The 12,637-nt window shown below is 35.7% G+C and overlaps 1 protein-coding gene across 1 annotated transcript in view; it reads left to right on the top strand.

Annotated features, from left to right (window-relative positions):
- Positions 1-12,637, top strand: part of PCNX1 (pecanex 1) — a 168,988-nt gene that overhangs the window by 94,381 nt on the left and 61,970 nt on the right. The window contains exons 12-14 of the mRNA XM_077750650.1: positions 3,566-3,656; positions 5,357-5,414; positions 7,786-8,003. Of these exons, the coding sequence (XP_077606776.1) occupies positions 3,566-3,656; positions 5,357-5,414; positions 7,786-8,003 (367 nt within the window). The remainder of the gene's footprint in view (positions 1-3,565; positions 3,657-5,356; positions 5,415-7,785; positions 8,004-12,637) is intronic.

Below are 12,637 nucleotides of genomic sequence, written 5' to 3'. Positions count from 1 at the left end.
AACATCACGAATGCAACAGAGGTTTCTTAGCCAAGTGAACAGTCTTTATACACTTTGTGCTATGTAGCAAGGACTTTTATTGAAAGGACGAGTTAGAGAATACCACTAATTTCTCATGTCTTTTATCAGTGTCTTCCCTGTGTCTATTTTGAGTTTATCTACTGTAGCATTCATGGCTTTGGGGAAATGTTTTGAGTGTCCTTTTCTTTAAATCAGTATCTCATTTTATTCATCTTCCTGTTGTTCATCACTTATTTATTGACTTATGTTTATTTGAAATTTTCCTACCTTAAAAAAAAAGGTTTTGTGTAATGAAATGTAATTTTTATAGGCCATAGCAATCAGCTGAACGTTCCAAACTGAGAAATAGCAGGTACATTAACTTTTTCCCCCCTTAATCTCTAGATGCTATCTCATGGCCAGTATCAAGTCTGAAATTCCAACCGCCAGTCTTATTTTGTCAGAAAGTAATTGTTTTCTTTTAAAATCATGACAGAGCCATTCTGTTAGATATAATTAATTATTACCTGGGAGTTGAATCTGTTGAGATGACTTAGTTTTTAATCATAATTCATGTTGAGAAGGACACATTTCATTGATCTACTTCTCAATTTCATTAGAAAAAAATCAATGCTTACAGTATTTTCCTTAATACGGGATAATATAAAAATAGGATTATTGATAAGGGTACATTTTAGTTTAGACCTAAAGGTTAACGACATTATGGTTTTGATCTTAAAATGAGATATGTATAGGAGATCTATAAGGATCTTTGGACAGATTCAGGATATTCTTAATCTTTATTAAACCAATAATAATATATACTTATTTCTGTTTTGGTTATTTTTGAAGACGCTTTTAGTAGACTATAATACCTTAAAATATTACTAAGTTTTTCATCAAAACCTTAAACGAAACAATTTCTAGTGTAATTTTTCCTGAGTTGTTTATCCTCTGAATGAAATTTGTTTCTTTTCAAGTGCTAACTAGTTGCTAAGCCCAGAGGTACAAGAGGAGACTTAGAATCTGTTATTTTTGTGGAGTCACTTTAGGAATATACCAAGAAGCCTTAATACACTATTAGCTTTTTCTGACCTGAACCTGTTCTTTTTTTGCCTGAACATGTTCTTAAGATTAGTACATAGACAAAGGCTTCTTGGCAGGGTGGAGGGATCAGTGTTGAAGTCATTGCACGTTTGTTAAAATTATAGCCTCCTTTTTCATAGACATGCTTTATGCTTTGTTAAATTTCTAAAATTTATAGCTTGTTAGTCATTGGTTTGTAAAGAAGCATTCAGAGTTCTTGATTTATACAGTAATAAAACTACTCAGATTTTCCAGCCTTCTTTGTCTAAAGAGCTTTTTGGAGGGCATGCTTTATTTTTATGTTTCTATTTATTTAAAGTGCAACTATTTATATTTCATAAGAGGTATCTATACATAAAAGAGAGTATAGTTGCATAATGACTTAACGTTCTTTGAGTGTTCAGTTTGAAAATTACAAAGAATAATATCTTTAGTTGATTTCAGTTGCATATGAATATTTATCATATTCAGTATCCCCAAAACAGAACTTGTGTTATTAAAACTCAGAATATATTCCAATAGTTTAAATTCTATTGATTATAGTATTAAGTTATTTGTAAAATACACACAAATTATGTGATTTAAACACTTATTAGTATATCCGGTCTATCCTCACTGGATTTCACACATCGCATCCAAGCCCTCCCAGCTCTTTTTTACTCTGTGATTTACTCACTTACATGGGTTTATAATTATTCTCCACTTATGCAATCTGTAATTTTGATTTGATGTTTCCTTTTTTTATTAATGTAAGCTGTTTATAGTAACACAGCCAATTTTTTACTTTCCATGATAAGTGAGGAAAGAGCACAGAATAAAAAATTACAATTTAAAAATAATTTTGAAATATCAGTCAAGCCAGTATTTTTGTTTTTTTTCCTTCACTAACAATTTCTACAACCACTGTACCACTTCAAAAAATTTTTCAGTAATACACCTAAGAAGAAGCCAAATGGACAGCTTGTATTATTTCATTTTAGTTTATTAATCTGTTTTGTGTTAGAAGTGCTAAGAGTGAATGATTCATGACTAAAAGATGAGGGTGGCACATGGGGGTGGCAAAAAGAGTTTTAGATAATCCACATACTGAATAATCCTCCCTTGAAAAAAAGCAAATGAAATATTTCACAGAATGCTTTTTTTCTCATTTGTCACGGGAGTATATTATTCTGATTTAAAAAATGCTACTACAGAAAACACCGTAATAAAATATTTACATATCCTGTCTGATCCATAGAAAGCACTCAAATAATCCTATTTAATACTTTGCAGATTCTAATCCTTTTAAAGAATGAGGTGATTGTTGGGATGTTCTTCAAACCCTGAGTTATAGTATTAATATATCATGGGGTCTTATATTGTTACTTTTCAAGGATTTCACTTAAATAAAAATCTTCATACTGTGTTTACATTGTAGTCATGGAAGAGAAATTTTTTAGCCCTGCCATCCAGTTGAAATTGCCCTTAAGATTCCTCCTATTTATAAATAAAGTGCAGCCTGGACTAAGTCCCAAATGGTTGCAGAGTTCTATACTTCATTTCATTGTCCTACTGGAAATTTATATTCATTTATTTCTGCTCCCTACCCACTACTGATAGGGCTACCGTAGGTTGTCAAGGTGAGGAATGCATTTGAGATAGTTTCCAGATTTTTAAAAATTTGACTATCCAGAAATTATTTTATAGAGCTCATTTTAAGAGTTATTTCAACCTGTATTCCTTTGCAACCAATGTAATTTCTAGTGCAACTAGTAATGTTCATTAAATACTATAATTTATACTATGTTCATTAAATACTATGATTTAATTATGATCAACATTATACTTCATTGAACTTCTTAGATTTATTTTGACATTTCATTTTTTTCTTAAAAAAAAACAAAACAAAACATTATGGGTATTAAGGACGGCACTCTTGTTGTGATGAGCACTGAGTGTTGTATGTAAGTGATGAATAACTAAATTCTATACCTGAAACTAAATTCTGTACCTGAAACATGTGTTACATTTTATGTTAACTTAAAAAACCCCAAGAAACAAACCCCAAACTCCATGAAAGTAGTCTCAGAAATTTGCTGTCCTGCAGTTTGAATGATCTTAAAACTTAAGCAGCTTTCCTAATGGCCACGCATCACTTGCAAAGTGGTCAGGTGACTTTTAAACAACGTTAAATTCATTCATGTGATTACTTCAATTGAGAATGTCCTGAGAGAAGAGAAGAGGAAACTGGATTGCAGAGCTGGCCTAAATCCCTTACTGTTAAGACCTGATTGTGTATATTGACATTTTGCCCCACTATTTAGCATTCCTTTTCTGTTCACATCATGCTGAATTACATGCAGATCATTGTTTTAAAAATATTTTGGGAAAAGGTTATAGTACATTTTCTTAAACTGTAACACGTTTGAAATTTAGTGTTTTATGATGGAAAATTTTTGAGTATTCTAATGGCTTTTTAAAAAAATCATTTATTTGCTAGGTAAGTTCTCTTCTACGCTTTATGAGACTGGTGGCTGTGATATGTCACTTGTGAATTTTGAACCAGCAGCAAGAAGAGCTTCTAATATCTGGTATGTGTGAAGTCCTATTAGGAGAGTGTATGTACTTGCATATATTTGCCATGTTTAAGCCTTGAGATGAAAAAGTTCCTTTGAAAATATTTGTTCATATTGGCTTAAATAATGTTGTCATTGTGCATTTGTCTCCAAAAGATGTAAGGTAGAATTTATTGCCCTGGAAAAAAGAGAGCATTATTCTTAAAAGAAAAGCTGGTCTGTATTTTAAATAATTAAATAAGAATTCCCTGTAGATCTTACAGTGGGTTGGTGGTTTCCCACAATTTTAAATTTAACAGTATATTTTATGCTGCATACACACACACACACACACACTGTATGATGTATAAAAAAGCTTTTTAAAGAAAGCTTATTAGAAAAATAATTATACTACTAACATCAGACTTATCAGGTCTCTTTGTATTTTAAAAGTGTTATTCATAAGGGTTTTGATAAAGTATCTTTTTACATGATCATCTTTTGTTTTAAAATTTATTACCTATAAGAAAGAGGAATTTCTTAAAACATGGGTCATATGTTATATTTAGTTTCTTTTCTCTCCTTCCCTTAGTAAGAAATTACACTGTAAGAAAAGGGAGAAGTTAGGAGAAAAGCAAATAAGAACTAGAGATCTTGGTCACATAATCGGTTCTAATGGAGAATGTATTACATTTTTTTTCTAAAATTCTAATCTTACTCATCTATTTAGGTTGCTGCCTTGAAGTCCATTATTGACTGATGTAGCTCACTTTTTTCATTGGAGTCATTTTATTTGATTCCTTTATTAGGATGTATATTTAATAATGAGACACACCTGTTTAAATGTTACACATTTATGTATGGGCAGTTCACTTAATTTTTAAAAAGTTTTTAGAGGCCATAATTTTTTTTTATTAATGTTTATAGTTGAGAAAGAGAGAGACAATATACGAGCAGGGGAGGGGCAGAGAGAGTCAGAGACAGATTTTGAACCAGGCTCCAGGTTCTGAGCTGTCAGCACAGAGCCCGACACGGGCTCAAACCCACGAACTATGAGATCATGACCTGAGCCAGCTGAGCCACCCAGGTGCCCCATAGGGGCAATTTTAAACAATAGGATCTTGTAGTCACTTAGCTTAATCCACTGAAAAGATAGAACATATAGAAAGCTATACTCACTAAGCTCTGATAGTCCAGTTTTGGAACTGATCCTGTTGGGAATGACCAAATTGGAGTGTTAGGTGATTTTGTAATAGTAGAAACAAGAGAAATATGGAGCAATGGAAACAATTATGTTTAATATAATTTAAGAACGATTCTTTATGCCATAAATATGGTAAGGTCTCAGGTTTCAAAATCTAAACTTGAATGTGGAAACAGATTCATCACATTCTAGGCTATTATAGCTTAAATATGTTAATTCCTTTCTTAAACACTCCCCATAAGAACTTTGTAATAGAGGCGCTATTCTCCTATATTACTATATTAAACTGAGGGGTTTAAAAGGATGGATAACTTGTCCAAGATCTCATTTAGCTGATAAAGAGATTTGAATATAGATCCTCTGGCCCAGAGACTGTGCTCTTAATTACATCTGTAGGGAAATGATATTTTGCATTTTGAAGGACGAGGAACAGTGAAGAATATAAATGTCATCTAATTGTTAAAAGATTTACTTTTCCTTCTCTTCTTTGACAAGCTGTTTATTCCCTAAAGTTTTTTTCATTTTATTTTAGTGACACGGATTCTCATGTATCCAGTTCTACCTCAGTTCGATTTTATCCACATGATGTGGTAGGTTTTCCTTTGTTTTTAGTAAACGATGTGTATTCAGATTTCGTTACACAAATCAGAGAAGTTGAAGTTATAAAATATCAATTTAGTTGTAAACTACGGCAAAATCGCCTTTGCTGTCCCCTAGTGGATCTCCTAAGGCCTTTGTCAGGAAACAAACCTAAAATACCATGAAGTTTAATTAGCTATGTATGAATCACTATTACAATCACTATCACAATTACACTTCTGAGGTTATATAAAGGTTCATTTACTCACCAGTGTCATCATCTATCTGATTGTGCCATCTTAAAACTTCACTTTGAAAATTATGATTTTGAATATCATCTACCTTAACTATTAGTTATCCATGTACCAGTATGTATAATAAGCTTAGTGATGATATCACTCTGTAAAAAAATATGCCATGTGAGATACAATGGGGATATTTAAAAAAAAATTTTCTTTTTATGTTTTATTTATTTCTAGGAGAGAGAGAGAGACAGTGTGAGCAGGGGAGGGTCAGAGAGAGAGGGAGCCACAGACTGAAACAGGCTCCAGGCTCTGAGCTGGCAGTCAGCACAGAGCCCAACACGGGGCTCGAACCCACGAACCGCGAGATCATGACCTAAGTGAAAGTCGGACGCTTAACCGACTAAGCCACCCAGGCGCCCCACAATGGGGATATTTTAAAAAGATAACACTGTTTTTGTCCTTAAGATGTTTATATTGAACTTAGAAAAGACAAAACAGATGAAATTCTTATATGGAACACATAAGAGATACATATAAATAAATGTGCCAAAAGGATTAATTATTAGTGGCTTCCTGAAGATGATTAGTTGTGAGCTGGGTTTTAAGACCATAGATGTGAGTTGGGATACAGCAGTGGTTTTGAACACTTGGCAATGTCTGGAAACACTTATATTTGTCACAGCTAGGGTAAATGCTACTGGCAGCTACTGGATAGAAGCCAAGGATACTGTAAAACGTCCTACGGTGGACAGCACAGCCCCTACAACAAAGAATTATCTGGCTGAAAATACCTGTAGTGCCAAGGCTGAGAAACCCTGGAGAAAAAAAAAATGTTTGGGGAGGTATTTGTCAACGCTTAGAGATAAAAATGGCTACATTATTTATAGGAAGCAAATTTTCTTCACTATTTCCCACATAGGTGTTTGAAAAGTAAAGACAGTCTCTGCTTTTTTGCTGGCGTGTATTCCAAGAAACTTCATTGGAAAGTAAAATAATAGGGACATGATTATTTTTTTTGTTTTGTTTTTCACTGTTAAATGGTATGGGATCCTTGGGGTAGTGAAATGCTGGCTAGGGCTGTGCTACATATGGGAAACTTTAGACTCTTTCATTTTTATTTTTATTTTATTAAAAACATTTTTTTTAATGTTTATTAGTTTTTGAGATATAGTGTGAGCAGGGGAGGGACAGAGAGAGACAGAGACACAGAATCTGAAGCAGGCTCCAGGCTCTGCGCTATGGGGACAGAGCCCATCGTGGGGCTTGAACTCATGAGCCGTGCGATCACGACTGGAGCCGAAATCAGACACTATACCGACTGACCCACCCAGGCGCCCCTCATTTTTATTTTAAAAAAATCTTTTTAATGTTTGTTTATTTTTGAGAGAGAGAGGGAGAGTGAGAGAGTGAGCATAAGCAAGGGACAGAGAGACAAGGAGAGAGAGAATCTGAAGCAGGTTCTGCTCTGTCAGTGCAGAGCACGTTGTGGGGGGCCCAGTCCCATGAACCACGAGATAATGACCTGAGCTGAAATCAAGAGTCAGACCCTAAACCAACTCAGGCACCCAGGCAACCCCCCCAGACATTTTCAGAGGAAGGGAAAACTGGTTAACTGTTGAATGGATGAGTTAAAGCTAAAGGAAGTGTAATGTGGTAATTTCCTCAGATGAGCAGCCTGCCAAAACAAAACAAAAGTAAAGGAGATGTAGGAGGATTTGGGAACTACAGTGGTAGAGGCTGTAGGAAGAAATGGAAGTTGAAAGCATTGAATCCAGTTCAGAGGAGCTTAGATTTAGCAGAGCTTCATGAAACCAGGCCATAAATGTGACAGGGAGATGGGAAGCCACTAATAATACACTGTAAGTGATTTTTATGGATTCACTAGCTATACCATCACAAAATGTTAAGATTCCAAATATTTCTCCCAATACAACTTTTCCAAAAACCTATTGATTAATTTGCTTTATTTAAGTATACGTCCTATTATCACCTTCTGTAGTTTTTAATGATCATAAAATATCTGTAAGGAGTGTAGAGAATTGAGGGGGCTTAGGTCTTCTGCAAGCTGATTAAGTAGCCCTTGAATCATGACTTGAGTAAAGATATTCTAAGCCTTTCAGTGCTGACTTTCTTTTAGCTCTCTCTTCCGCAGATTCGGTTGAACAGACTATTGACGATCGATACAGATTTGCTGGAGCAACAAGACATTGATCTAAGCCCTGACTTGGCAGCTACTTATGGTCCAACAGAAGAAGCTGCTCAAAAGGTTAAACACTATTATCGCTTTTGGATCTTACCCCAGCTATGGATCGGCATTAACTTTGACAGACTCACACTGTTGGCCCTGTTTGACAGGTGAGAACAGGTGATATTAAAGAAAATACGTAGATTTTATTTTTAAATTGAAATTTCCCTGATTACCCATTGCGGTTTTTACTTGGTTACCATGTTGGAAAATGTTTCCTATATTGGTCCTTTTAAGATAAAATGTAACTTAATAGGGCTCTCAAACATGGACTCTCTCTCTTTTTTTTTTTTTAATGTTTTTTTATTTATTATTTTTGAGAGAGAGATAGAGACAGTGTGAGCAGGGGAGGGTCAGAGAGAGAGGGAGACACAGAATCTGAAGACAGCCTCCAGGCTCTGAGCCAGCTGTCAGCACAGAGCCCGACGCGGGGCTCGAACCCATACACTGTGAGATCATGACCTGAGCCGAAGTTGGTCGTTTAACCGACTGAGCCACCCAGGTGCCTCAAACATGGACTCTCTTGAATCCATTAAAATTTTTTGTGTGGCAATTTTAATGTTTAAAGCAAAAAATTGTTTTATTGTCAGTAAGAATCATGGAACTCTACTTAAAAGCCAGACTCTTAATAACGAACAGTATTAGTCCATTAAAACTTGGTGCTTCCTGTTGACTGAAGTAAAAAAGACTGGATTTACTCTCCTGCCTGAAACAATGAAAAAGAGAAAAAGTGCACAAAACCTTGGTTTTCAAGACATGGGAGGTGCGACAACAAAGGACAGTGATTTCCAAGTGATGGCAACATTACGCGAGCCCTGCAGTTGCCCCAGCTTACTGCCTTAAGAGAGTCCCCAGTCTTCCTCACTGGCTGCAACACAGGGAGGAGGTACTGAAATAGAGCCCAGCAGACTTCCCAAGTTGGGGAGATGGAGCCATGAGACCAGGGAGACCAAGGCATGTAGGACAGTATTGAAGAGGGGACTGCTGTTCACAGTGAGAACCTCAGGGCTCTGCAGGGGTCTCCACAGCCATTTAGCAGATACTGATAAGTGAATGTGTGTGAGGAAGCCATCTGAGGCCAAGGTAAGAAGTGTGTGAAAGGATTAGAGGAGCAGTGTCTGGCACACAGGGACAGGAATAGTGCCTCTTCCCACCTATCTGAATGAAAAAACTCATTATTCACGTTTTACGGTACATTGTGTACTCAGGAAAGTCTTGCCTAGAAAGTGGGGAATAATTAGCCCTCGCAGGAGCACTGCTGCAGACCCACCAAACAAGTCCTAAAAGCAAGACCTAAAATGATCAAACTGTTTCCAAGTAGCATAACAAAGTTCAAGAAGACTTACAGAAATCTAAAAATTATTACCACCTAAAAGTTTTCACCGGGGCATCCAACCATAGATAACAAAGCATGCAAGGAAGCAGTAAAACATGATTTATAATGAGGGAGATTAATGAACCAATCGAAACCAACCTGTGATTATCACAGATGTTGGAATTAGCTGTCAAAGACATTAACAAAGTATAATTGGGGGCGCCTGGGTGGCTCAGTTGGTTAAGCCTTTGACTCTTGATCTAGGCTCAGGTCATGATCTCACAGTGTCTGAGATCAAGCCACATGAGGCTCTGTTGTGACAGCACAGAGCCTGCTTGGGGTTCTCTCCCTCTCTCTATCCTGGTCGCACACACTCAAGCACTGCCTCACATACATGCGTGCTCGCGCTGTCTCTCTCTTTCTCTCTAATAAATAAACCTGAAAAAAAATTAAAACAAGGGACACCTGGGTAGTCGGTTGAATGTCCAGCTCTCACAGTTTGTGGGGTCAGCCCCACATTGGGCTTTGTGCTGACAGCATGGAGCCTGCTTCAGATTCTTTCTCTCCTCTCTTCCCCTCCTCCCTTCCACTCTCTCAAAAATAAATAAACGTTAAAGATAAATAAGTATTTATTGTACTCTGTGTGTTAAAAAAGTTAAGTAGAGACGTGAAAGGTATTTTTAAAGATTCAAATCAAACTTATTGAAATAGTTCTTTTATAGAGATGGAACTACAGTGTTTGAGATGAAAAATAAAACAGATGAGATTAATGGTAGATTAAACATCACAGAAGAAATTATTAGTGAATTTGAAAGCATAGCAATAGAAACTATCCAAAGTGAAACAGAAAAAGAATCCTCTCCCACTCACATCCTCCAGTGAAAAGAACATATAAACAAAATGAAAGTAATCTGTGAGACAACTTCAAAAGACAGGAAGAGAAAAAATTTTGAGGAAGTGGTGGAAAACTTTCCAAATTTGATGAAAATGCTAAACATCCACATTCAAAAACATTCATGAACCCCAAGCACAAGAAGCATGAAGAAAACGATACTAAACTACATAATTGCTCAAAATTCATGGTAAAAATCCTTAAAAACTGCCAAGAGGAAAAAACAGTTTGTACAGAGGAATAAGGATAAGGAAGACATTAGATTTATTGCTGGAAGTAAAGCAAGTAAGAAGAGAACGGGTCAGCATTTTTAAGTACTGAAAGGAAAAAAACCCCAAAACTGTCAACCTAGAATTCTTTACCCAACAAAAATATCTTTAAAAAACGGAGATGAAATAAAGACATTTTCAGACTACAAAAAACTGAGAGAATTTTTGCACTACAGAATGCTAAAGGATATCTTTCAGGCAGAAGGAAAATAATACCAGATGGAAATATGGACCTACCCAAAGGAACAAAGATCATTGGTAATGGTAAGTTAACTACATGGATAAATACATAAAGTACTTTTTTTCTTGCTCATTCAGTATCTTTAAGAGATAATTGGATATTTTAAAAAACGATAACAATATATTATCTGATTTATACCAAGTAAAAGTAAAGCGCATGACAATAGCATAAGGCTGGGAAGGAACATATAAAAGCATACTACTGTTTCTTATGAACTGGTATAACATCACTTGAAGTAAACTGCCATAAAATGTATATTATCCTAAACCAACCACTAAAATGAAAGAAAGAGTAATAGGAGTTACAGCTAGGAAGTTAAAAAGGGACATGAAAATTACTCTGTTACTCTGAAAGAAGGCAGAAAAAGAGGGAAAGGAGATCAAGAACACATCAGCAGAAAATAAATGACAAGATAGAAAAAGTCAAAAATTGAATTGGGGGGAAAAAAGCAAGAGATGTCTGTAAGAGATGCACTAAATATAAAGACAGAGATAGGTTAAAAGTAAAAGTTGGGAAAGATAAACCATGCTATACTAATCAAAGTAAAGCTGGAAAAGCTGTATTAATGTCAGACACAGTAGATTTTAGAGCAAAGAATATTACCAAGGATAAAGAGTATTTTGTAAAGATAAGGGGTCAATTAATTCGTAGGATTCAACTATCCTATATGTTTTTACACTAAAGCCAATAGAAATAGGAGAGATAGGGGCGCCTGGGTGGCTCAGTTGGTTGAGTGTCTGACTCTTGGTTTCAGCTCAGGTCATGATCTCATAGTTTATGAGTTCAAACCCCATGTCAGGCTCTGCCCTAACAGCATGGTCCCTGCTTGGGATTTTCTCTGCCCCTCTCTGGTTCCCTCTCTTTCTTTCTCAAAATAAGTAAAGAAACTTAAAAAACAAAAAGAGAAATAGAAGAAATAGACAAATTCACATTACAGTGTAATTCAACACCCCTCTCTGAATAACTGATTAGAATAAATATGTAGAAGATCACTAGGGACATAGGAGACTTGAACAGTACTGGCAGCCAAACTAAGTTGATTGACATTTGTGGAACTCCACTCATAACAATAAAATATACATTCTTTTTTAAGTTTATTCATTTTTGAGAGAGAGAGAGAGCGCGCGTGGCGGGGAGTGGGGAAGGGCAGAGAGAGAGGGAGACACAGAATCCGAAGCAGGCTCCAGGCTTTGAGCTGTCAGCACAGTCTTATGTAGGGCTAAAACTCACAAACTGTGAGAGCATGACCTGAGCAGACGCCTAACCGACTGAGCCACCCACATGCCCCAAAATACACATCCTTTTAAATGCAGCTAGAACATTTACCAAGATAAACCATATTCTGGGCCACAACATAAGGTCAGATTTTAAAGGCTTCAAGTCACACTTAGTGTGTTCTCTGACCATAGTGGAATTAACTTTAAGTTAAAAACAAAAGAACCTTGGAAAATCCCTAAATATTTGGAAACTAAATAATACTTCTAAATAACTCACAGATCAAAAAAGAAATTAAGAAGGAAATAGAAAGTATTTTGAACTGAATGAAAACATAACATATCACAATTTGGGGGCTGACAGTAACACCTTACTCAGGAGAATGTATAGCCCTAAATAAGAAGAAAAGTCAATTCAGTGACATTACCTTCCATCTTAAGAAACTAGAGAAAGAAGAATACATTAAGCCCATATAAGCAGGAGAAAGAAAATAGGAAAGAACAAAGCAGAAATCAGCAAGGAAACAAAAACGATAGAGAAAGATAGAGAGAGATCGAGGAAACTAAAAACTCAATTTAAATTGGTAAACCTTTAGCCAGGCTGATTGGGGGAAAAAAAGAGAGAAAAATGCAAATTGCCAACAATAGGAATGAGGTAGGACAGCACTACAGATTCTGCAGGTGTTACATGGATAATAGAATATTATGATCAGCTATATGTAAATAAACTTGACAATGTACAAATTTCTTTTTTTAAAAAAATTTTTTTATAGTTTATTTTTGAGACAGAGAGAGACAGAGAATGAGTGGGGG

Source organism: Crocuta crocuta, unplaced genomic scaffold (assembly GCF_008692635.1).
Source record: "Crocuta crocuta isolate KB4526 unplaced genomic scaffold, BGI_CrCroc_1.0 scaffold186, whole genome shotgun sequence".
NCBI lineage: Eukaryota > Metazoa > Chordata > Mammalia > Carnivora > Hyaenidae > Crocuta > Crocuta crocuta.
The sequence above is the reverse complement of the archived record's forward strand: the minus strand, read 5'-3'. Positions and strand labels throughout refer to the sequence as shown.